The sequence below is a fragment of the Lissotriton helveticus genome, chromosome 10, assembly GCF_964261635.1.
Source record: "Lissotriton helveticus chromosome 10, aLisHel1.1, whole genome shotgun sequence".
Lineage (NCBI taxonomy): Eukaryota > Metazoa > Chordata > Amphibia > Caudata > Salamandridae > Lissotriton > Lissotriton helveticus.
This window is the reverse complement of record NC_136071.1, coordinates 1,031,458,406-1,031,485,227: the sequence shown is the minus strand read 5'-3', so window position 1 is coordinate 1,031,485,227 and position 26,822 is coordinate 1,031,458,406. Positions and strand designations below refer to the sequence as shown.

The 26,822-nt window shown below is 45.6% G+C and overlaps 1 protein-coding gene across 1 annotated transcript in view; it reads left to right on the top strand.

Annotated features, from left to right (window-relative positions):
• ASB4 (ankyrin repeat and SOCS box containing 4) overlaps nt 1-26,822 on the top strand; it is a 201,918-nt gene that overhangs the window by 128,694 nt on the left and 46,402 nt on the right. Inside the window, exon 4 of the mRNA XM_078663729.1 lies at nt 22,261-22,374. Within this exon, the coding sequence (XP_078519855.1) occupies nt 22,261-22,374 (114 nt within the window). The remainder of the gene's footprint in view (nt 1-22,260; nt 22,375-26,822) is intronic.

Here is a 26,822-nt window from a genome sequence, read left to right as displayed (position 1 = left end):
AACACGGAAGCATACCCCAGCCACCCGGCCGACCTGGGTGTCAAAGGTCAGGCCAGTATCCAGCCAGACCCCAAGATTCCTAGCCTCCTGACAAGGAACTGGAGTCTCCCCCAAGCAAGGAGGCCACCAAGCCGACGACCAAGCAGCCGGCGACCCTCCCACAATCAGCACCTCGGTCTTGCTACCGTTAAGCTTTAAACAGTTGGCGGACATCCAGGTTGCCAGATCTTTCATGCAGTTTCTGAAATTGTCCGCCGCAAGACCTGGGGTGCGCGAGAGGGAGATAGCCAGCTGCGTGTCGTCGGCATAGGACACTAGGCGCAAACCGTATTTCTCAACGATTGCTGCCAATGGGGAGACATAAAGGTTGAACAGGGTTGGGCTCAGGGACGAACCCTGAGGCACTCCCTGGCCCAGCCCAATCTCCCTCGAATAGCAGTCACCCAGACGAACCTGGAAGCGTCTGTCAGTTAGGAAAGATCTTATCCACCCAAGCGCTGCTCCTGAAACTCCTCCTTCATTCAGACACTGTAGCAAGATGGAATGTGCTACAGTGTCGAATGCAGCGCTAAGGTCCAAGAGGATCAAAGCCATGGTCTGGCCTTCATCCACACCCTGTCGCAGAGCCTCTACTGCCATAAGAAGAGCTGACTCCGTCGAATGGCGCGGGCGGAAGCCAAACTGAGAATCGTGGAGCAGAGAGGTGTCGTCCACGTATTTCATCAGCTGGAGATTCGCTATTTTTTCCGCTACCTTTGCCATATATGGTAGGAGGGAAATAGGGCGCAAGTTCTCAAGTTTATCAAAGCTGACATTAGCTTTCTTTTGCAGCGGGAGAACAATTGCTTGCTTCCACGCAGCGGGAACAGTCTGTGTCTCGTAAGATGTATTTACCAGATGACGTATGTATGGTTCGAGAACGTCTAGACTTCCCCTTAGTCGTCTGGGTGTAGTGGGGTCCCTAGGTGAGCCAGATTGTATGGATCCGCAAATGCGGATGAGGTCCTCAGTCGGGGGGGTGGTAAAACTAGACAGCCGCTGTTTCCCTATTACCTTAGTTGTTTCCAGAGGCTTAGAAATCTGATCTGGCTGCTGTGGGAAGGTGGCGTAAATTGTTGCTACCTTGTTAGCAAAAAACTCTGCTATCCGGTCGCAACCTTCCACCGTGCAGAGTTCCTCAGGCACCACTGCAGGCTTCCCTACCGAGAGTGTTTTGTAGATTAGGAACAGTTCTTTGGTAGAGTTTTCCGCTTCCGTAATCCTAATACTAAAATATAAAGTTTTGGCTTTCCTAATCAGCCTATGGTAGATGCGCCTTTTAGCTGTGTACTCTGCTTTCGCATGTACCGTAAGGGTTTTCCTCCATTGTCGTTCTGCGTGCTTACATACCACTTTAGCTGCTCGTACCTCCTCATCATACCATGGTGCCGTGCTATGCACCCGGCCACCCGCTCTTGTTATGCCAAGTGGAGCCACCTGGTTCAGGGCCTCCACGATAAGCTGATCAAAGTTTGTATTTATGGCTTCCACTCCCACTCCCCCTTGAAGACCTTTCTCCGTGAGGACTTGATTAAATTTAGTTTGGGAAAAATTCATCCATCGTCGTCTAGGATGTTTAGCGGCCGACGGTATCACCGGCCGAGCTCCCTGGGTATAGATCAGAAAGGGTATCAGGTGGTGATCTGTCCAGGGAATAGGGATAGGATCAGCAACTTCTACCTGTTCCCAATTTGCAAAAATCGGGTCCAGTGTGTGGCCTAGATGGTGAGTAGGCTTTAGAACTTTCTGCTCAAAATGAAGTGCTTTCATGTTTTGCTGGAATTCACTGGCTGCTTTATCTGTGGGATCGTCAAGGTGAAGATTGAGATCACCCAGTACCAGGTATTTGTCAACTCGCACTGCAGCCTCAGTTATTCCCTCAAATAGGCTCTCACTGAATCTTGCTGCAGTGCCAGGCGGCCTGTAAATCAGTAGGCCCTTCAAAGTGCATTTGCCATTGACCGAGATGGAGAAGGCACCGACTTCCCCACCCACGATCTTGGCCTGCTCCAGTTGCATTGGAGACCCTGTCTAGCTATGATGGCTATCCCACCACCTCTTCCTATCTCCCTATCTAGCCTCAATAGGGAGTAACCCGCAGGAATAGCATCGAGGACCTCAGGCATGGAATCCTGGCCTAGCCACGTTTCCGTGATAAAGACCAGGTCCCATTGTTTATTACTGAGGAGATGTGCATGTCAAGGCAGTGCCTGCGCAAGGAGCGGACGTTCAATAGGCCGCAGACCAAAGCATGATGGGCCTTTGATGTCATGCAGCCCCGATGGAAGACGAAGTCACAGTAGTTACAACCCACCGTATCTTCAGCCTTCATTTTATGCAGGCAAAGGCCGGATTGTGTACCACGGAGGGCCAATAGATCCTCACGACTCCAGACCAAGTGCCTCTGTGAAGAGGCAGGGGGTCTGGCCCTGGCCCGCGCCCGGCCGCGGATGGGCACAGACGGGCTTAACTTAGGCGCGACTTCGGCGCGCCTTCGTCGCGCCCGCTGCGCTCGTCCGCTGCGCTGCCTAGGGCACATCCGCCTTATATCCCCCCCAGCGTCCCAACAACTAGAGCGCTGCAGATGGAATACAGGAAGTAGCTGGCTCGGACCCTCCACGCCCTCTGCTCGAACGGTGTTAGCCACCGGCGTCAGAACGAGGCGGGAGGGAGGGACGAGTCCAGTGCTTCAGTGATAGGTTGCTGCAACTACCTGTCTGCTTCCAGAGTGCCTCAGCAGAGCAGAGTGCAAAATGCGGCCAGTCCTCCGGTAAATACAAGCACAATAGCGCAAATATAGACAGCGCGAGTACAGCGACCCGCTCTATCTCACACCAGTGCCCAATTGATTAAAAGATTTTAAAAATTAGCTCAAACGCTGTGACAGCATACAAGTTGTAATCACCAATACGCCGGTAGCGCGTCTTTTAAAAGCGGTAGGGACACTGCCACTGCCCACTTACCGCCAGTATTTTGCTGAGTTCACCTCCTGCAACGCGGTATGAACCAACACGCTGCATTATGGAGCATGCAGTCTTCACACTTGGCTGTTGTGAGATCGTGCAGGCTAAAGCGGCGCAGGTGAGCCTTCCACTATTGAGAAAGAAGGAGTTTATTAAGGAGACATTGTCAGGTGACTCTAAACTGAACTGTGACATTTGAAAAAGGCGCACAGCCGAAACCAGTCATGCCGTCCTGTTTTTAAATAAAGCAACCATACGTACCCCGCTGTGTCCTTTGCTCTGCTCTTTTGTGGGAAGGAAGTTTGGTGATATTGTAGCGCACAGCTCGTGGTGCGCAACAGAGGACCCTTCCGCTTTGAGGTCGCATGAACATGAGCAACTGCACCTTTCTGTACCGAGGGATCGGATGATTGCAACCCCGCCGCCCAGACTACAGGGGATCGAGACGCTGCAGCCAAACGGCAGTCCAAGACTGCTTGGATAGGTGCTAGCACTGTCCTTACACCCTCAGCCTCTGTTCCTGTGGATTAGGCTGGCTGGAAGTTGGGGACCCAAGGTTGTTTTATCGCCAGTATTTTGCTGAGTTCACCTCCTGCAACGCGGTATGAACCAACACGCTGCATTATGGGGCATGCAGTCTTAACATTGTCTGTTGTGACATCATGAAGGTTATAGCGGCGCAGGTGAGCCTTCCACTATTGAGAAAGGAGGAGCTTATTAAGGAGACATTGTCAGGTGACTCTAAACTGAACTGTGGCATTTGAAAAAGGCACACAGCCGAAACCGGTCATGCCGTCCTGTTTTTAAATAAAGCAATCATACGTACCCGCTGTGTCCTCTGCTCTGCTCTTTTGTGAGGAGGAAGTTTGGTGATATTGTAGCGCACAGCTCGTGGTGCGCAACAGAGGACCCTTCCGCTTTGAGGTCGCATGAACATGAGCAACTGCAACTTTCTGTACCGAGGGATCGGATGATTGCAACCCCGCCGCCCAGACTACAGGGGATCGAGACGCTGCTGCCAACCGGCAGTCCAAGACTGCTTGGATAGGTGCTAGAACTGTCCTTACACGCTCAGGCTCTGTTCCTGTGGATTAGGCTGGCTGGATGTTGGGGACCCAAGGTTGTTTTATCACCTGTATTTTGCTGAGTTCACCTCCTGCAACGCGGTATGAACCAACACGCTGCATTATGGGGCATGCAGTCTTAACATTTGTCTGTTGCGACATCATGAAGGTCATAGCGGCGCAGGTGAGCCTTCCACTATTGAGAAAGGAGGAGCTTTTTAAGAAAACATTGTCAGGTGACTCTAAACTGAACTGTGGCATTTGAAAAAGGCGTACAGCCGAAACCGGTCATGCCGTCCAGTTTTTAAATAAAGCAACCATATGTTCCCCACTCTGTTCTCTTACTGCTCTTTTGGGAGGAGGAAGTTTGGTGATATTGTAGCGCACAGCTCGTGGTGCGCAACAGAGGACCCTTCCACTTTGAGGTCGCATGAACATGAGCAACTGCAACTGCAACTTTCTGTACCGAGGGATCGGATGATTGCGACCCGTCGCCCAGACTACAGGGGATCGAGACGCTGCGTCCAAACGGCAGTCCAAGACTGCCTGGATAGGTGCTGGCACTGTCCTTACACCCTCAGCCTCTGTTCCTGTGGATTGTGCTGGCTGGAAGTTGGGGACCCAAGGTTGTTTTATCGCCAGTATTTTGCTGAGTTCACCTCGTGCAACACGGTATGAACCAGCACGCTGCATTATGGGGCATGCAGTCTTAACATTTGTCTGTTGTGACATCGTGCAGGCTATAGCAGCGCTCGTGAGCCTTCCACTATTGAGAAAGGAGGAGCTTATTAAGGAGACATTGTCAGGTGACTCTAAACTGAACTGTGGCATTTGAAAAAGGCGCACAGCCGAAACCGGACATGCCGTCCAGTTTTAAAATAAAGCAACCATACGTACCCCGCTGTGTCCTCTGCTCTGCTCTTTTGGGAGGAGGAAGTTTGGTGATATATATATATATATATATATATATATATATATATATATATATATATATATATATATATATGCGGCATAAACTCCTTCCAAACAAAAGAGAACAGAGACCCAAGGGGAAACATTTGGAGGCTTTATTGAAGAGAGTGGCGGATGCATTTCTGGCTGTTGTTGTGCCTTCGTCAGCGCCCAAAGCCTCCACAGGTGAAGTATGACTGTGCTCAAAGTCCCGCCTCTCTTTTAAACTCGATGTGACGAGTCCGCACCTCCCCCAGAGAAACTTAAGGCAGCACACCTGTATGGTATCCCGTGCATCTGGGAAAACTACAGGTCCCAGAGTCCCTTGTGAGTGGACCATGGGGGTTAGTACTGGGGGGATGGAATGAAAGTAAAACCTTGTGCGTGAGTTCGGTATTAGGCAGAGTGAGTCCACAAAACAAAACAAAATGCGATGCTCTGTTTTTCAGCTTGATTGTCCGCAACAAAACCTCCTCTGCTCCCCTGGTACGCCTCAGCCTCCGATTTCAGGTGTCCATAAGGCAGGGGCTGCGAAGACAGTGCCTGCAGCCCACAACGAGCCCACAACGAGGTATATATCTTCAAGGTAAAATCCATGTGGAGTTGAGAATAATAAATCTATATTTACCTATTTGCACTTAAATTCTCCATATTTCCACATTATTTTGGTCCTCTATATTTTTGACACACTATTCTGTCCTCACTATATATTTGTTTCTGATATTCTATCAGTGATCCTTTTTTCCACAGCCAACATACACTATATATCCCTGCACCCAGAAGGGTCTGATGGAACTAATTGTATATTCATTTTACCACAAACTGCAAGCATGCAGAAACTACAAACAAGTATGAAAAAAAGTTTTTGTTTTATAACTCTGCTTGTTCCTGATAGCTGGGCCGATAGTGTTCTTGGCACAGCAAACCTTGTGTTGACGGCATTTTCATTAAAAAGTACACATTTTGCAATTCTTTAAGAGAAACCCACAACTTTTTTATATTTTTGTTGTATTCTCTGTTCCATCCAGGGTAATCTACCACCCCAGGATACCTTTAGAATCCCCTAAATGTTAGGAAAAAGTACTCAATTTGGCCTGCATACTTTTTTGGGGAAATTTTACAAATGCTCAAGCACAAGGTGCCTCAAACTAAAAATCAAGAAAGGAGTTAAAAGTGCAATTGGCTGAAAAATATTTTTGGGGGTGCAAAAATACAGTCAATTTTATGCTGCCAGGATCTTTGCGTTTTTGTAGTTCACATTAGAAGAACATTGCCAGTCCGACCAGCCAACTAGATTGCTTAGATATGCAGATCCTTCTAGAGGATTAATGCTTTAAATGCATGAAAACCTTCCCAACTTGTTTTTGCTAGCCATATTTATCAAAACATACTGAACAGATTCAAACAGAGCAACAACAAATATTGGCAAAACCAGCATTTCTGACTTATTTAGGAAAATGCTTTTTCATTGATTATGCGCCTGTGTGGTTGTGGTGGATGGGCATATTTGTACATGCTTTGTTTGCAATGACTTAGCACATTAAACCTAGACCAGTTGACTGGTCTTTAATTTACTAACATATGCAAGCACATGCTAGTACACAACAATGAATGAAGAAACACTATCTCCCATGACCCAAACTTGTATACTTTAGAAAAGTATATTCTTCTCCCCAACTATGTCCACCAAATCATTTACTGCTGACGATGAGTCCTTAAGTTGTTTCTTAAAATGCACAGCAGAAGTCGTATGTGGTGCTCCTCTCTGCCCTGACATGTAAAGGCTTGCAGCATGCCAGGCACAGGTCAGGCAAGCAACCTCTGGCAGCACTGTTGCTATTGTCAAGAGGCCTGCATCTCCCTCTGCCTTCTTTGCATGGCTTTGTAATGCCCAGTGTGCGAGGGGATGTCTGCGAAGGTGGTGGACGCACTTACAACCCTACAGTTACTTGTAAAGCCCATTTTTTAAGCATTACTCTGATAGGCCTGTGGTAAGGGTGTCAGTGCTAAGCTCACTGGGCTCAAGCTTCTCTGCCCAGGTCTGCGAGCTTGGCCTGTGAGTGTTTGTGTGTTGGTCCAAAGGTAATGCAAGGCCAGGTTGGCTGGGCACGAGGACATGTTTTACTCGGGCCAGTGGTACTCTAGGCTTCTGTGGTATGAATAGTGGTGTTGTGACAGCACCAGGGCATCTGCATACTCTAGTGCCAGAGCAGAAGGTTAAACTGTCTTAGTTCTTGGGTGGCTGCGGAAGGTGGTGGGCATGGGTAGGGAGGTGGTTTGGGTGAGTCCTGCTTGATGCACAGCTCCAAGTAAACAAAACAGTGCTGGTCGGAATGCTTGAATTAATCTCACCCACTGGTAAACTCTCAGGCTACATCCCAATCCATTGTTATTTTGCACACCATGGCACCTCAGTCTGAACCCAGCTATATGCAAATGATTCTTGACACTGCTGCAATAGGAACAGTCCAACCTGACCTGCAAAGTCAGGTTCTCCTTGAACTGGAACACAAGCAACCCACAACCAGTTTTGCCTAAGTTATGAACTCCTCAGTTGGGTACAGTTTGGGTCCAGTTACACAGTGTGGTCAGGACCCATGTCTGGCTATACCTGTCCCACTTAAGGATAGCTCCAGCACCAGCGGCATTGTCAGCTTGCAGTGTTCTGAGACTTCAAGGGCTGTGGGACAATGTTTAGGCTCCGAGGCAGTGAAGAATGCAGGAAGAGGAGCATGCAGCGGTATGCACCAGTGATCAATAAATTAATCAATCAGGGAATTGTGAAGCCCGCTACTCACCTATAATTGCCTCAGGGCTCTTGGAGGGGCGGTGTGCAGCTCCGGTCAGTCCAAGAACCAGGTCTTGAGGGTCTTCCTGAAGATGTGCAGAGTGGAGGCTTGTCTGATGTTGATTGGGAGCTCATTCAAGGTCTTTGCCACATGGTCTTCCACTCGTTCTGGCACATGGTCTTCCACTTGTTCTGGCTCTGCAGGTGCTTGGGGTTTCGGTGAGGATCGGAGGTTTCTCTTGGGTAAGTGGAAGGAGATTCTTTTGTTGAGATATTGGGGTCTGGTGTTGTGGAGGCATTTGTAGGCATGGGTGAGTATCATGAAGGTTACTCTCTTCTTGAAGGGGAGCCAGTGGAGTTCTTGCAGGTTTGGGTGATGTCTTTGTGTCGAGGGGTGTGAGGACGAGTCTGGCTGCAGTGTCCTGCATGGTCTGGAGCTTGCGGAGTAGAGATTTATTGATCCCAACATAGAGGGCGTTATTGTAGTCCAGTCTGCTGGTTATGAGTGCATGGATGACGGTCTTTCTTGATTCGGGGGATCCATCTGAAGGTCTTGCGAAGGATGCGGAGTGTGTTGAAGCAGGTGGAGGTGATGGCGTTGATCTGCCGGGTCGTGGTGAGGGAGAAGCCTAGTATAACGCAGAGGTTCCGAGCGTGGTCTGTGAGGGTCGAGGGGCTGCCGAGGGTGGCGGGTCACAGGATTTTGTCCCATCCAGAGGGGGAAGGTCCGAGAACGAGGACTTCTGCATTCTCCGAGTTAAACTTCATGCAGCTGTTGCTATTCCAGAATGTGACGTCTTCCTTTCCTTCCTGGATGCTGAGTCTGGTGGTGAGGGTGTCCTTAGTGATGGTGAAGATGAGCTGGGTGTAGTCAGTATAGGATACATGGCAAACAGTCATGCAGACTGATAACAATGCATGCCTCTCCCCGTGGCTGCTGGGTATGCCCACTGGCCCCGCCCCAAGACCCCGTGTCACAAACGATAATAAACCACGGTTTATTATCGTTTTTCTTTCCTTTTTCGCTGCTGGAAGGGGGCAACGCTCCGCCGCCATTGCGGAGGAGCCGCAGCTGCCACCAATGTGTTCTCTTTCATTGCCCCTGCAGTGGCTGTAATTTTAATTCCATAAAGATGCAAAGAATTCACATACACAAGTTGTGTGATTTGGGTTTTAAAAATATAAACAATACATCGGGATGAAGTTGAATTTCAAATAAGTTGACAGCTTTGTGTTTATGCTTGTCCTACATTAAAATGAGGGGGAAATGAACTCAAACTGAACTAACCACCCCCACTACATTTAGATTATTCACACTGCATAGTTTTCAGAACCTGCCCAGCTTTGTGTTAGATCATTATGTGTGACAACTTAAAAACTATTCCAGAATGGATACAGAAGAAAGATATCTTAAAGCTTTAAATACACAAAAAACAGAAAGTGTTTGGAATACATTTACTAATAGTAAAGGTTTGATTTGTGACGAGCTGTATGAGTGCGAACAAACTACTGATCAGTAGAAGTGATCTGGTAACTGAGGTTATCAGGTACCAAGGCACTACTTTTAGCTCCTGCAAATCTTTCTGGTTAATAAAGTCAGTTGGCATTAGTACACATTGGTGTGCCTTGGTCCCAAGAGGCTACACATACTTCCCATGCCTACTTAGTAAGCAAAGAATGTGGAAGCATGGCAACTGCTGACTATCCAGCACATTTGTATTTTGAAAACTGAAGTTCCAAAGCTTTGTATTTGGGAAGTTTTATGATGTTCTGCCTGTGAAATTTAGTAAATTCAGAGCACTAAGGGGGATTGCATTACTTAGCTTATCAAGCTTGAAGTAAAAAGTATTTCAGGAAGTATGTCATTTTAGAGTTCTTATTGAAATGCGCTACAGTTATGACTGCAAGAGACTTACAGGAATTCAGGGCACATCCAGAGAAGGAGTGCTGCTTTGCAAATTTTAGGATCTTAAAGAGCAGAATATCTTTGCTCTGTGCAAAACGAGTACCCTCTCATGTGGCCCGCCTCAAATCATATCTTGAAGGCAAGTTTCAAGTGGCATAGCTGTCCCCTTTTACCTCTGCCGCGAAGCCTCTTCATTGTGGGGCACCTCCGGACTCGGCCTTAAGCCCCACCCTTCTTAATGTCTACCTGGAGCCTTTGGCAAACCTTATGGAATCTTGGGTCCTGCAGGGGATTTTTTATGCTGATAATACCCAGCTCTTCCTCTTCTTTCAGGACAATGAGGTAGAGACCTTTTAAGTGGTGTCTGAAATCTGTCTGTGAGTGACAATTGCCTTGAATTGAATTCCAACAAAATGACATTTCTCTTTTGGCATGAATCATTATCCAGACTCGCATAATTGATAGTCTTCTGAGTTAAGTGCACCACCTTCCGTATCTTCATGTGAAGAACCTTTATATGTGAGAAAGTTAGTTTGCAAATTTGAGGATAACCTCTATTTTAACTGCAGCTTAAAACGATATCTGAGCTGCTTTGCAACTTTGAATTCTCTCATGACGATGCTACATATGGTACAGGAAGAACATTGTCCATTATTTGGTCACTTCAAAGTTAGATTACACAAACAGTTTATATCTGGGTCTGCCGTCCTACCTGCGGCGTGCGTCATCTGCAGATTACACAAAATGCAGCTAGTCTTATTCTAAAAGTTCTGGTGCGTCTGTCAGTGTCTGCTTACTTTCACCATCCTCACTGTCTTCCTATTGTTAACCGAATTAAATTCAAGGCATTAATATTTGCCTATAGAAGCTTTGAGCAGAAATGCCTTTGGACCTAAAAAGGCTTAAGGCCTACTGTCATGGTGGATTTTTGAAGTCTTATGCTCTAAAACGTCTGCAAATTCCTAGGTCCAGAAGAGGGGGAAGATCCTTTGTTTTTCTTACTGCGAAACGCTGGAACTCTCTTCCAATTAAACTTTGTTTTGCCCCTTCTGAATCAGTCTTTCTGAAAAACTTGAAGACATTTCTTTTCAACCTTTAGGTCTGTCAGTGGCGTCACTAGGAGGGTGCGGGGGGGTGCGGACCGCACCGGGTGACACCCTTACATGGAGTGACACCATCTGGTTACGCTGTGTATGTAACACAGCTCTGCAGCCTCGCCTCTGCTCTGTTTCTATTTAAACTTATCCTCAGCTCGGCGCGCACAAATTCAAAGCACATTTCATGTGTTTATTTCAATCACTTTGAGAAAAGCCAAGAACTGTGAGGGAGAAACCATGGGTGGGGAGGGTGGAGAAGGTGACGAGGAAAGGGTTAAAAGAGCAGCAGGCAGGGGAGGGGGTGCAGGCGGAGGGGGAGGGATGGTGCAGGTAGAGAGGGAGATGGTGCAGGCAGAGGGTGAGATGGTGCAGGCGGAGGGGAGATGGTGCAGGCAGAGGGAGAGATGGTGCAGGCAGAGGGTGAGATGGTGCAGGCAGAGAGAGATGGTGTAGGCAGGCGGTGAGATGGTGCAGCAGAGGGGAGATGGTGCAGGCAGAGGGGAGATAGTGTGGACAAAGCGAGATATGGTGCAGGCAGAGGGGAGATGGTGCAGGCAGAGGGTGAGATGGTGCAGGCAGAGGGTGAGATGGTACAGGCAGAGGGAGAGATGGTGCAGGCAGAGGGGAGATAGTGTGGACAAAGGGAGAGATGGTGCAGGCAGAGGGGAGATGGTGCAGGCAGAGGGGAGAAGGTGCAGGCAGAGGGTGTGATGGTGCAGGCAGAGGGAGAGATGGTGCAGGCAGGGGGTGAGATGGTGCAGGCGGAGGGGAGATGGTGCAGACAGAGGGAGAGATGTTGCAGGCAGGGGGAGAGATGGTGCAGGCGGAGAGGAGATGGTGCAGGCAGAGGGAGAGATGGTGCAGGCAGAGGGAGAGATGGTGCAGGCAGTGAGGAGATGGTGCAGGCCGAGCGTGAGATGGTGCAGGCAGAGAGAGATGGTGCAGGCAGGGGGTGAGATGGTGCAGCGGAGGGGAGATGGTGCAGACAGAGGGAGAAATGGTGCCGGCAGAGGGGAGATGGTGCAGGCAGAGGGAGAGATGGTGCAGGCAGAGGGGAGATAGTGTGGACAAGGCAAGAGATGGTGCAGGCAGAGGGGAGATGGTGCAGGCAGAGGGGAGATGGTGCAGGCAGAGGGTGAGATGGTGCAGGCAGAGGGAGAGATGGTGCAGGCAGAGGGGAGATAGTGTGGCCACAGGGAGAGATGGCGCAAGCAGAGGGGAGATGGTGCAGGCAGAGGGTGAGATGGTGTAGGCTGAGGGAAAGATGGTGCAGGCAGGGGGTGAAATGGTGCAGGCGGAGGGAAGATGGTGCAGGCAGAGGGAGAGATTTTTCAGGCAGAGGGGAGATGGTGCAGTCAGAGGGAGAGATGGTGCAGGCAGAGGGAGAGATGGTGCAGGCAGAGGGGAGATGGAGCAGGCAGATGGAGAGATGGTGCAGGCAGAGGGAGAGATGATGCAGGCAGAGGCTAAGATGGTGTAGGCTGAGGGAAAGATGGTGCAGACAGGGGTTGAAAAGGTGCAGGCGGAGGGGAGATGTTGCAACCAGAGGGGAAATGGTGCAGGCAAAGGGGAGATGATGCAGGCAGAGGGTGAGATGGTGTAGGCTGAGGGAAAGATGGTGCAGGCAGGGCGTGAAAAGGTGCAGGCAGAGGGGAGATGGTGCAGACAGAGGGAGAGATGGCGCAGGCAGAGGGGACATGGTGCAGGCAGAGGGTGAGTTGGTCCATCCGGTAAGTTGTGAGGGGGTGACACCATGAATTACCCGCACCAGGTGACACCAACCCTAGTGACGCCACTGAGGTCTGTGTCTTGGGATCTGGATGCCTGTCAGTTCGTTCGGTGCCTTGCTGCTAGCACCGGAAAGCTTCCTCGGAAGCAGCAGTGTGTTTTTTTTAATCCTGTTCTAATGATATTGTATTATATTGTATTATATGTGGTGAGGTTTGTTACCAGGCGGCTTACAGTTTTATGTTAAATATCTTCGTGGGTTGGACAGAGTGGGACTTACTCACAAAGGCATTTTGGTGTACATAAAATGGGACTCCTGGGGTGCCCTTTCACATACTCTTATGTGCCTTTATGGATTGGCCATTAGAACACCAAAATGGAAGTAAAGCAAGAAACTTAAGGGAATATTAATAAAAAGTTAATTCGAATAGAAAGAACTTTCACTAATGGCGAGGTGGATGCTGTGCCCCGATTCCCCAAAGCATGTAGGAGTATGTTAGAGTACACTGGTATAAAGGGCTCCGATTCTCCTAAATGCTTTTGTGAATCAGACCCAATGTCTTTAAGACATAGGGTCTTATTTATTTATGAGACTTGTGCCACCGAAGCGTCACTTTTTATGGCACTCTGGTGGCGCAAGTCTCTCAATCATATCTATGAGGCAGTATGTGCCAGGGAGGCTTTCCATGGGCATTGTGGCGGGTTATCCCACGTAACACCAATGGGTTTTGACGCTGCACCACATTTATTTAATCACGTAAACCGGGGCAGCACCAAAACCTTACGCCAAGAGCAGGTGCAACAAGGAGAAATATTTGTGTTTTTTTCCTCTTTCATTGTGTGGTGCATTCTGCAGCACCAATAGAAAGTGGAAAATTTATCTCAGGATTGTGTTTGTGTAGGGAGGTGCCCCTGCCTGCAAAAAAACAATCCTGAATGCAACGCAGACACCCTTGTACCATGGTGCAAGGGTGCCTGCATTGGCGCTCGGCAGTAATTGTACTGCAGAGCAGGGGGAAAGGACAGAATGCACCATATTTCTTGAATACGGTGCATTCCTCCCCTCTTACTTTGGTGTAGGGCAGCGTAGTAAGAAGACTTGAGGCACTGCCCTAGCCAACTCCCCATAAATGAGGTCCTTAGTGTGCACCACTGGAATGCTAGTGTAATTGAATCAGGACTGCCACTCTTTATTTACATTCGCGCACACACCCTTTTGGTGCATATCTGTGTTAGATTTTTGTTGCAAGAGGCAAGTCTGTGTGTTACTATAAAAAATAAATTTTAAAAAAGCACCTGCGTGAATCCAACTATATTTCTTTTGTATTAGGGTTATAAACGTGGACTTCTATGAGCATTGACTTACCTCTTAATTGTGTTGAGCCAAATTAGGTTGGCATTGGTGAATCATTTTTTCAGTGTTGTGTTTATCTGTCGCGCTGTATCTTGCACCTTTAACCCCCTTTAGTACACCTGCGAGCGCATGTTACTTCAGGTGGCCTGGCTGGCTTTATAGAATGTGACCTTATTCTCTTCTCCATTCTGCAGCAGATCGCCCACCTCCTATCATTGAGCTAGTCATTCATTGAGCCCTAAACAAATATTGAAAGTGGAAATTATTTTCCTCTATGCAACAAAAGGTATGTTATGTGGTGTAATCATTAAAACACATTGAACAATTCATTTACTGCCACGAACCCTATAGAAAAAAAATAAACTGACAGTCTCTACACCTTAGACATATTACAAGGGCGTGGCGTGCACACGGTGCAGATGGGAAGCCTGTTGACAGTGTGATACAGTGTGATACAGTGTTTGATATCTGCCACCGCCTCAGCTTATTCAATTCCCATACAGGGGCTTATCACGTAAAGGCAAGGGGCACCCTCATGTAATGGCCAAAGAGCAATGCGCGCAGACTCAGGCCAAACACAATAAAGACAAATACATACAAACCTGGGAAGGTTAGAGTAGCAGACAGCATTCACACCCAACATAATTGCCTCTCAGCTTCTATGTGAACTACACAACTGTAGGTCTGTGCACGCCAATTTCCTGAAATGTTTCGATAACATCTACGATGACAACAGAGAATTATTTATAATGACAGAAAACTGGTACAAGCCTGCCTCCAGACTATTAAAGTTGTTTATCCTTTATACTACACTGCAGTACAGGGACTTTAAGGACAAGGGTGGAGAGACTTGCCATCATTTACAAAAACACCTCCAATCTCCACATGTAAACGAACCTCTCTGCTAAACCACTCTTCCTTTCAAAGCCTGATAATTGGCCCGTCGGGCGCACTAAAGGCAACTGGTTGGTCCTATAGATAAATACATGTGAAATGTAAATGTGTATATTCGCTGCTTTTCTACCAAAATCCATATTATTATGGATCATCCTCCAAACGAGGAAAACACATGCAATTTAGTATTCATGTAACCAGACAGGGTATGGATTATAGCCTTCAATTTCACAAACTCTCTAAAAGTTAACTACTTAACTCAAAATTGTTACAAGTAACACAGACAAATATTATCAAGTTCCTAACCAAATTGATTATTAAAATGAGTGTTCACAGGAAGCGGGCATGGAACCCAATAATTGAAGAGTGCGCAGGTTGCTTCTTTATTTCCTTATCAGCTTTATATAAATATTCATTTTTTAATCATTAAATACATTTATAAATTACTTTCTATCCCATAGGGCATGTTCAAGTTTCACATAAAGTCCATGAAAAGTATAACAATTTCAGGAAAGTAGAACTGTTTTTGAAGGAGGAAGTAGGCTGCAAATAAATCATTCATCAAAAGAGATTCCCTTAGTAAAAAAAATCGACTATCTATTAATCATATGACATGGAATAGATGTGTTGATACCCGATATGACAAATGAGTGGTTGACCAATTTCGTGAATTTATCACTTCTATGAAAAACTGTCATGTAAACCATGACAGACAAGCACATAAACCTTAAAAATATCCCCAACTTGCTGGAGGAATCATTCTATACCACATACTCACTATAACACTTTAGTGTCCCATGCAGTTTCTTTTAGAGATTTCAGTTAATCAGGAGAAGTGTGGGAATGCGGGGTAGTAGGGATTATGTGATCTTTTCCTCATAGAATTAGAGGAAAATGTGCGATTTAGCCACAATTTCATGGCTGCATGGCATTTGGCAAGAAAATGGTAAGACGATTTAGCCAATGTAGTAGGATCCACGCAAGTCACAGAACTCTGGACTCCCTTGTGTGTCTAGTTTTGAAAAAAGTTTGGATTTGATTGTTTTCTCTGGGTGGTGGCTAAGCCTTGGCTAAAATACTGCAGCTATCTACGTTGCCAAAATAAGTCAATTTTTAAGGTTAAAACGTTACATCTTCCATTTAATTTTATGCCTTTCCTGTTTCAGGGGACAGGCCCATCCACACAAGCGGGATACAGTTTTTATCAGAAGTGTGGGAACACAGAATAGTACAACATTAGTTATCATCCATTAATTTTCTCTCCCTTTTTAGCCTCCAAAAGTAAGCCTGTGTACAAAAATGAATACATTTTGCAAAATGATTTCTGAATCACATGATATTACGTGTTTCCGCAGATTACCACAATTCTTAGGCACAATACATAAATTCATATTTTTCCTTCATACCTGTTAGACCTGGCATCCTTCGCATGGTTTCTCCCTAACATTTTACCTTCAGACCACCTGTTTTTGCTAACTTCATTTTTGTTGGCCTTAGTGCTAAAGAGCTTGTACTGTCTGCTCAAAACATGGTAAAATTGGCTAATACCCAGTTGGCATATTTAATTTACTTCTAAGTCCCTAGTATAGTACACTACATGTTCCCAGGACCTGTACATTAAATACTACTAGTGGGTCTGCACCACAGATTGTGACACCCACTTAAGTAGTCCTTTAAACGTGTCTCAGACCTGCCATTACAGAGCTTGTGTGTGAAGTTTTAAACTGACCAAAATAAACCTTTTGCCAGGCCCAAACCTTCCTTTTTTATACAGAAAAGTCACCCCTAGGATAGAACCTGGGCAGCTAAGTGAGCAGGGTGCAATGTACTTAAAAATCTTGACATGCCCTGGAAGTGAAAACTCTTAAATGTGTTTTTCACTACTGCAAGACATATATCTTCCATAGGATAACATTGGGATTACCTTATTACATTTTATAAGTGTATTTCCAAATGGGAAGATATGTCTGGTTCAAGGTTGGTGTCTCTGGAATCCTAATTTAAAATCCTAACTTATGGCGAAGTCAAATTTTAAATCACAATTCTGAAAATGCCACTTTTTGAAATTTGGCATGTTCTTGCCTTAGCCATTTGGTGCCTGCAGCCTGACTCTGGTCACTTGACTGAGGGTAGTTGGCAGTATGTGTATTCCTTCTAGACAGCTGCATACAATGGGAGCTTAGGTGTGACTGAATGGGCCATTACTGGCAGGATGGGAGGGAGGAGCAGGACCCAGCCTCACTTACACCGAATAGGCAGTGTCCTATCCCCAGACAAAGGGCTGCATGCTTCCTGTAGTTAATCTGGAGCCAGGACAGAGAAGGCAGGACATCTGTGCACCTCAAAGGCATACTTACAGAAGCTTCTCCACCTTCAAAGGCATAACTGTGATTTAAAGAAGAACCTCAGACAACACCACTTCAATACACTTCTGGACCTGTGGATACTCTGACAGGAGGACTGCTGTCCTGCTACAAGACTGCCACTCTGCTAGACTGCATTCTGCTGGACTCCTACTTAGCTGTGCTGACCGGCTGCCTACTGCCCTCTTGCCAGGATGAGAAGAACTGGACCTGCATCTATTGAGCCCAGAACCAAGAGTGACTCCAAGGGACATAACAGGCTTCCAACAACCTTGCACCTGTACCTCGACTCTGTCATCTGTGAATCTACTCTGCCAAGTGGTGTCCTCCCAGTCATGGACTCTTGGAAATGGACCTAAGATGCTTGTCAGCAGAACAGGCAGATCTTCTCTGCTGAGTGGTGTATCCCTGAACAGAACGGACAACTCTTTATTGGCTGAAAATAAATAAATACATTTATTGGCTGAGAGGCACATTCCCGAGCAGAACCGACGCATTACCACTACTGCGTGGATTGGACTTGAGCAAAAGACTTGCATCGCCATGGCAACCCACATATTGGGACGGATGCACCGCCTTTGGAACTGCCACAGTGTGGAACTTCTCTAGTGCAAGTCCTCATATCTCTTCTTGACAGCAGCCTCAACGACAACGACGAAACTTTGCATCGCAGCTTCACCGCTCATCAGAATGGACGCATCGTCTCAGCTCCAAATCACATCCCTGACTCCGTACTTTGCATCGTAAACCTCGTTGATGGGATCTTCAACGTTGACATAACAGGACCTCGCACTACAGCTTCGCAGCATCTCGGAACCGATGCATAGCCTCGGCTGCCCGATGAATGGTTGACGTGGATCCACACAGCACTCTGCAACCAGGCTTTAAGGTACTCTGTTCAGCAGGCCTAACTGGGTCCACATTGCTAGCACACACTCCATCACAGCGGGCCAGAACATGTAACTTTGTCCTGGTCTGGCATGACCAGTTATCCCCAATAGTGAGTTGTGCTCTCAGGCTCTATCTTTTAATGTAAACTTAAAAATTCAATTTTACTGGTTGTACTAATTGGATTTTTATCATTTTTATCTTGTTTTATTTATTGAACTAAGTTCCGTTTTTCCAACCTGGCATGGGATCCTTTTTGTGTGGTGTTTTACCTGTTTTACAGTTTGAAGTGTTACACAAATACTTTATACATTGCCTCTAAGTTTAGCCTGACTGCTCTGTGCTTAGCTACTGGAGGATGAGCACAGGTTAATTTAGGGTTTGCAAAGTAAATGGCTCTGACTTGGGTTGACTTTGACCTGACTCTTTTAATCTATTATTCCATTTGAGGTTCTGTATTTCAAGGTCATCCCCTTGCAATTCTATAAGATTCTGGTATAAGATGCCAATCCTCCCATGCTTCCTGATTGTCTCCAACAAGTTACTTTTTTTGCCAAATCCAATACATCTACTCTCTTTTGTAAATAATCGTGAATTTGTAGTTATTTAAAAAAAAAGTTTTGGAGAGATCATATTCAGATATTAACGAAGAATAAGTCTTGAAACCACTGCAGTCAATTAAGTTCCCCAAAGTCATGAGCCATAACATTATCAGAGAAGATAAGGGGAGGTAGTGATAAGATGAGGTGGGTGTATATAAATTAAGTTTACCAAGCTTCAAATATTTTCAAACCTATATCCATACTTTGTTGACGGCTTGAAGCACTTTGAATCATTTTTTTTTATAATAGCTGGGCTCCAAATTTAAGAAACGATTCCTCTCTGTTTTTAAGCGCGCAACAACTGAAAAACATTCGGAAATTCTTCTGCCTTTCCCTCTCCTTCCACAACCAACAGAATGCCCATTTGTTGTAAAATACACACCCAATATTAGAACAAAAAATTCGGAACAGCCCACCCCCCTCAGAATCGAGGCAGGGTCATATACCTCATTGCTCGCCTGGGTTTACCTAGTGCCCACAGGAAGATACCACAGAAAGATTGTAGTTTTTGAAGTTACTTCACCGTAAGTTCCAAGGGGACACACCTAAAATAATACAGCACTTTGGCGAACATATCCATTTTTATAACATTACCTTTCCCAACTATTGATAAATGTAGGCTTTCCATACTATCCAAGTCTTTTTTATTTTCCGCACAAATGGCTCCCAATTAGATAATACCATTTTATTCAAACACGCATTAATGAGGATCCCCAAATATGTGGCCTCCTCTGTAACCCTGGAATCATTAATACATACATTGTTCAGTGCAGATTATTTGTGTTTTTGTTGTATTTAATTTAAAACCAGATCTTTCCCCATATTCAGCCGCTAGTTGTTCAATCTCTTTCACCGTTTTGATTGGATCTGGTGAAATAACCTCAATATCATCTGCTTATGCTAGTATAGTAACCTCCAGCCAGGGTCTCGCCAACAAACTATTTAGCCTATGTTCCAGTAAAGGGGAGCAGGGGCACCCTTGTCGGGTACCTCTTGATATTGCAACAAAGTTAGACTCCAGCCCCAGCGCACATATTTTTGCCTTCTTATGATTTGTGTGTTAAGCCCATAAAATAATATCACCTGGGAAAACACAATACCACGGTATGTTTTTTCCCCTGGTGTGGTATGTATTCCCCACTGAACCTTTTGCAGGTCACATTGAGGATAAAAGAGTAATATTGATGTTTTCCCCTTTTTCAAATTGTGAAACTAGGAATTGTGACTTTGTTTTGGCTGTACATATTTCGCCAGGCTTTACCTTGTAACTTTTGTGTGGGACAAAATGTTCCAGGGGTCCTGGTGCATTATTTGTAAGTATGATTCTAGTACAAATTCCAAATTAAGCCCTATAAGGCTTGTGGAGCCACTTGGAAAAAAACATTTATTACGTTTTTTCTTTGATCAGATTTTACTTCACTGCCCACCTGTAATTCAGGCTTTGTGTATATTTATTACATTCAAGTAGTATTTTTCTATTTGAACATTGATGCTATGTGTTCGTATACATTAGCCATGACTTCTACCGCCTTATGACATGACAAGATTCCAACACCTAAAAAGAAAAACACAATAATCAGGTGCCAGTTTTGCAAAGCGAAAAATTGCAGTGTTTCTATCAGTATTCTAAATGTGTTTTCCTAAACTAGTTATCAGATATGCCTAGAGCACTAGTGTCTTAAAGGGGGAGGTTTCAGCCAGATTTTATGGATAGTCATGAAAGATAAATTTTAATATTCTGAATCTTAACTGAAACACATTTACAACATTAGCAATTATCCAGAAAAGCTGTGGGACGATTTTATTTATTTACAGAGTTTTGGTGATATGATTTTTTCTGATTGTAGTACACATTTACTGAAATTGCACACCTTGCTTGATGCAGACAAGTCTTTACCTTTATGTCAGAAAAATGATTTCCCATTTCAGTAAATTCAAATTGTCAAACACAAAATGATTGACTTGAACAATACTTTTTAGGTCTGGCGTTGGCCAGGACCTTTGATTTTATCATAATTAAAAGTGTAATTTGCATACTTCTAGGGTCTTTCATCTAGCCTTCTTCATTTATTAGTCTGTTGTTGTATTATTCACATTTTTCTTCCACATTCAGCATGGGGCAGTGGGTCAATTCACTTCAGCCATTGTCTAAATTCACTGCGAATGACGATGTTCTGCTCTTCCACAAGGAGCACAACCGCTCACAAAGTAGTTCCCTTTAGTGCCAGGGACTACTCTTACATTGTGTGCTTTTACACACCCGAAATTACTTCTGCTTGTAGCATTTATTTTATATTGCCAATTGCCCAGCATCGGGCTCAACTATAAAGTTGTATAAAACATAATGATATGCCAAAACAATCATTGACAAAGTCCTAACGGATGGCAGTCAAACACACCTGAACTGTTGGCTTTGGAAATGTTTGTTGAATTTGGAATTTAGACAGCATCATGTTTGGTGCTTTTTTTTCTTTACGTTTCATGCATGCAATTTAAGTTTAAGGGTATTAAGTTTATTTGAAACAGAAGTATGTCATATAACAGGAATGGTTTTAATAATTAATTCGCATTATTAGGATTCTAAAGAAGCTGGCCTTCATACATTCAATAAAGGTATTTTTTTCAAGAATTGCAATATTACTGTTATCATTTGAACAGACAACCTATTAGAACTTCGGCAGGAGTGACGTGAATTCTATTGTCAGTATTAGTACATACAGACTGCGGCTAATGCAAGCAGAATGTGTTCCACATACATGCAATGAATGACTTGCATTTTTCAGTTGCTGAATAAAAATCTTTGTTTACTTTTTGAACTAGTGTGAATTGCTTTAAGCAAATAATCGAGAACCGTAATGAAATCGTGCATAAATGGGTACACAATGTTCATGAAATGTAGGATATAGATAATAGCAAAAATAAAACTGTTTAAACATTGCAAATTAATACATTTCAGTCGTTGGGGTCTGTCTTACTTCACAGACAATTTTGGTGAGGACGAACTCTCTATTTGATTCCTCATTTGTTTGTTTGTAGCTCAATAGCCGGACACAATATATTTAGCAGGAAATACAATTAAACATGATTGGGAAAAAACTAAGAATCATGCCAAGTCCTACATGCATTTTAATTAATTTTAAATGTTGTTTTATATACAGTTCTTATATGAATTAACTATTAAAAACAGATAAAAAAAACATTAATTCATAATTTTTTTTAAAAGCACGAAATTCTGGATTAGAAACGTTTTTTTCTCATTTCAAATTCATTTCACAGATTGCCATCTCATTCGAACCCTTCATGATTGCGCAGACAGTTCCTGATATTTCTTTCTGGGTCCAGATATCCTAGCAAAATCTGTCCATCCTCACTTGAAGAGAGCTGGATTTTCTGGACTATTGGGATTATTGCTACTTTTGTAAATTTGTTTCAGTTAGATTCGGAATGTTTAGATTTGCATGGCTATCCTGAAAATCTGGCCAAAACCTAGCACTTTTACTCACCAGTTCTCTAGGCGTATCTGATGACTAGTTGAGGGTGACATATCCGAAATACTGATAGAAACACTGCAATCGTTAGCTTTTGTAAATGTGGCACCTGATAATTATATTTCGCTTTTTTAGGTGCTGGAATCTTGTCATGCATACCCGAAGGCGGTTGAAGTGATGGCTAATGCATATGAACACATTACAACAACATACAGATGGAAAAAGGCTATCCCTGAAGACTCCTTCAAGGTAATAAATAAACACAAATCCTGATTCAGAGGTGGGCAGTGAAGTTAAACCTGCTGATCTCTGGTTGATTTAATACAGTTGCTAACTACTGGAATTCTGCTGGCTGAATTACAGTCACCGTTGTCAGCAGCAAATCCGTATTCTGTAATTTCCCCATTGATGGAGTTAACACATCTAACTGAAATATGCTCTTTTTTTAAAAATCTAAATGCAATTTCCCAAATCGGAACGTAATTATACATAATGTTTGATAAACCTATTTCTTTCTGGCCTGGTCTTGAAGTTTGTTAGAATTGGGGTTCTCTAGTTGGCACAGGTAGGTACTTGTGACAAGTAGGGACCCTCTCCTCTAGTCAGAGTAAAGGGCGTACACTCCTAGAATAACCCCCTGCTCACCCCCTTGGTAACTTGGCAGGTGCAGACAGGCTTATCTCAGAGGCAGTGTGTAAAGCATTTGTGAACACATACAATAATCAAGTGACAACAATACACATGGACACCACACAAGGTTTTATATCAAAAATAAGTATACTTTATATAGAGTTATCACAAGACCAATAAACGACAAAAATAATCCACAATACTATTAGATTTCAAGAGTTCTGGTTAAAAAGGCTTAAATCAAGGTTCAGTGTGAGTCGGTAGCCCTGTCCAGCTTCCGCGTTGTTGAAATAACACAGAGTCTAACAAATCCAGCAGACTGCATTGGTCCGGGCCCACTCAAATGTCGACAGACTCAGTCACGGTACCTTTTACTTGATGCGACCGTCACGGATGTGCAAGCCGGTTCCGGGGTTCGTCGTGGTGCAGAAAAGAAAGTGTTGCAGGATGCGTTGTCCCTCGATGCGGTGCAGGCAGCGGCCCGGTGACAGAGTTGGTGGATCCAAAGCTTGCATTGCAGGGCGAGACGGTGCTTCGTTGCAGTGCTTGCAGCTTGTGGTGAGGCGACAGAGCTGGAGTTCAGGAGCTGGCGTCGATCAGTCAGGACAGCGGTGCGAGTCAGGCGGTGCGTCGCGAAGCATGCAAGGTGGTGCCCAACTCCGGTGCGTTCCCAGGACACGAAGTCAGCAGCAGTGACCGCATCTGTCAGACCAGTACGAGTCGGTGTAGCGAGGCGTTGCACGTCGCGGTGTCCACCAGTCGTGGTGCAGGCAACGGCTCGGTGACGGCGTCAGGACGGAGTCGGTGAGCTCAGAGCTTGCGTTGTTCGAGGTGGACGTTGGTCGATGCGGTGCCTACAGGACACTGGGCTGGTCGTGAGAGTCAGTCACAGCTCCCTGCCTCTGTAGCCAATGAAACAGCATTTCCAGCAGCAATCCACAAAGGCTGGTGAAGTCTAGTGGTCCTGAGACTTCGGTCAGGGGACAAGCTCTCTTCCAAGCCCTTGGAGATCTTTCCCAAGTAGAAAGTAAAGTACACAAAGTTCTTTCTCCTCTCTTTGGCAGTCAGGAAACCACTACAGGCCAATCCCCCAAGCAGCACTTTAGCTTGGGAATAGTCTCTCCTCAGTTTCTTCAAGTTCCTCTCCTCAGCAAAGGTTTCGTCTATTAGTCCAAGAGTGATCTGATTTCATGGGATCAGGGTCCCAATATTTATACCCCAAAATCCTTTGTTCTCTGAGGGGAGAGGGGCCTGTACCCAGTCCAAACCAGTTCTGAAGCACTCTGTTTACCAGACTTCTCCTTTCCTTTCACAGTGCAGGGCAGGAATATCAGACGCCCCACAGGAGGTGGAGCCAGCATTGTGGAAGGCAAGTACAGTCCTGGAGCACTTTGTTGACAGTCTTCCTTCTCTTCTTTCAGTGTGCAGGGCAGAGACATCAGACGCACCACAGGGGGTGGAGCCGGCATTGTAGAGGGAAGGCCCAGCCCTAATCAGGTCCCAGGTGCAACTCGTCCCTCCCATCGAGATGCAGATCTCTCTATTCACCACTGGGCTGCCCCAGCCTGTCTCCTGGAATCCCCCAGCCCTGTCACTCACAGACTTACTCTTGCTGCCCTACCTGAAAGCTTCCCACCCTGAAGTGCAGCGGCCGGGCTTGGCTCCGCCAGAACTCGTGAGGAAAACCGACCGGCCGGGCTTGGCTCCGCCGGCCGGACTACAGCCCCCAGCATCCCTAGGGGGGCTGCGACACCAGCAAACAGCGCGCCAGGCGGCGCATCATAAGAAGCCTGCAGGGGCCGAGTTCCCCGTCTTTCTCCTGTTTACTCTTGCTGCCCTACCTGAAAGATTCCCACCCTGAAGTGCCGCGGCCGGGCTTGGCTCCGCCAGAACTCGTGAGGAAAACCGACCGGCCGGGCTTGACTCCGCCGGCCGGACTACAGCCCCCAGCATCCCTAGGGGGGCTGCGACGCCAGCAAACAGCGCGCCAGGCGGCGCATCATAAGAAGCCTGCAGGTCCCTCGTCCCGCGAGGACGCGCGCGGGATGCGCCGGACGAAGCCCGGACTAAGGGCGGACAGTCTAAGACAGTCCAAGACTGGCCACGACTGGACTGGGCCATACCTCCTGAGTGAAAATCTATTTTTGTGGTGAGGTACTTAGATAATTCTGCCTCCTCTCTTTTGTTTAGTGACTGTACTTGGGGGAAGTGGGCTGAAGTGTTGTATATCCATATTGGTAAGGGTCTTCAATACAATCTTTATATTTGTCGTCATTAGACCCATATATGTCTAAACAGAAGACCCCCATTGCTCCAACCAACACCATGGATAACTATTTGGTGCAGGTGGTGGCAAAAATAAATAATGAGCGCAGGTCTTCCTTGGGTCTTAGCGCCTCACCAATATCGTCGCAAGGGGGAAATCTATGTATGAATTTGATAGATATGGATGCAGGAAATGTCATAGATCTACCCACTCAGCATTTTGCCGATGATTTAGGGCTGAATGTTTCTGTGGTTTCAAATTCAAAAACCAACTCTGACATAATAGAGGAGGGTGATATAGATGCCCTCCAACATGATCTAGAGCCAGTCGAGTGTTATTCTTCTCCATTGGCTCCTGTCCCCGCTCCAAGAGTAGTCAGAGGGGGCACTAAGACCCTCCCCAGAAGAGAAGGGTTGAGGTCAAATAGGAAAAGACCAGCAACTCCCCCTAGCAAGAACGCCATAAAAGGTAAAGCGGGAGAAGAAAATGGGAGTATAGGCTGGGATGATGCAGTTATAAAGAAACTCATGGGTATGTTGGATAATTAACTAAACAGGTTAATCAAACCGTTGCTATCTAAAATTGATCACCTCACCGATAAAGTTAACAAATTGGAGATTCTTTTAAAAACTACCAATGATAATGTGGGGGAGATACCGAATCTGGTATTGGATAAAATCAACGAAAAACAATCTATAGAAATTATATCTGGGGGAGTAGTAGATGTCGTAGCCCCCATCCAGACAACAAGATTAAATCCTGATATACAACCATCTAACCCTACTGCTGCTGATCTATCAGTTACCCCAGGGAAAACCATAGATCCAGGCCCAAATCTAGAGACAGGTCCTGTAGAGCTAGTTATAGAAGCGTCACCCTTGATTCTTGTTCTCGCAAACGTGCCACCTCTGAATGTAGGACAGATTGAGTTACCAGAATCACTGTTAAACAAAGCACTAAACTGGTTGAGTAACAACATGCAGATTTCTCCTTGGGGAAAGGAAAAGCTGACAGATGACCTGATTACAGCAAGACGAGTGAAGTGGATAGGGGCAAACCTAAGACATTTGCGGGGGACTGTGTGGTACTGAACTTGAAGGGCCCAGAAGTGCTACCGGAAATCCTGCTGTATCTATTCCCACCACAACGAAGAACGGCAGAACTAATACCACTTACGCTAGACTTCTTCTATAGTAGAAGAGGACTAGGGACAAAGCCTAGTGTCTTAAGGACCAAGTGGTCTGTCGTGGGTAGCAGAAGTGCTAGGGACAGCCCAAGATGTGATTGGGGGTTGCACTTGGAAAATAGATTTTCAGCCATATCCAACCTAAATGAGTGCGACTGACTCGCAAGGCACAAATATCCGCCAGCTACATCTCAGAGAATGCTAACTAAGGGAAAGGTAGTGATCCTGGCACGCACACAACTGTGCAAACAGCCAATAGAGCCCAAGGAAATCCAAGATCTAAAATCTGGGGAGGTAGATAAAGACCAGCAGGGCAAAAATAGGGCAAGAGCAGAAAGTGAGGTAGTAATGGAGGGTGGAAGAATAATGAGTATTGACCATGTGGAAAATGTTGAGGACATGGGTTATCCAGGGCCAAACTCAGGAAAATCTTCCTTGACCCTCATTTCGTGGAATATAGCAGGCATAACAAATAAGATATCTTCTCCAGAATGGGCTGATTTTATTGACCAACATGAAATTATCATGTTACAAGAAACTTGGTCACTAAATCCAGTTTTTCGTCATGGGTATCTAAACTATCATATACCAGCAATTAGAAATCATACAGGACGT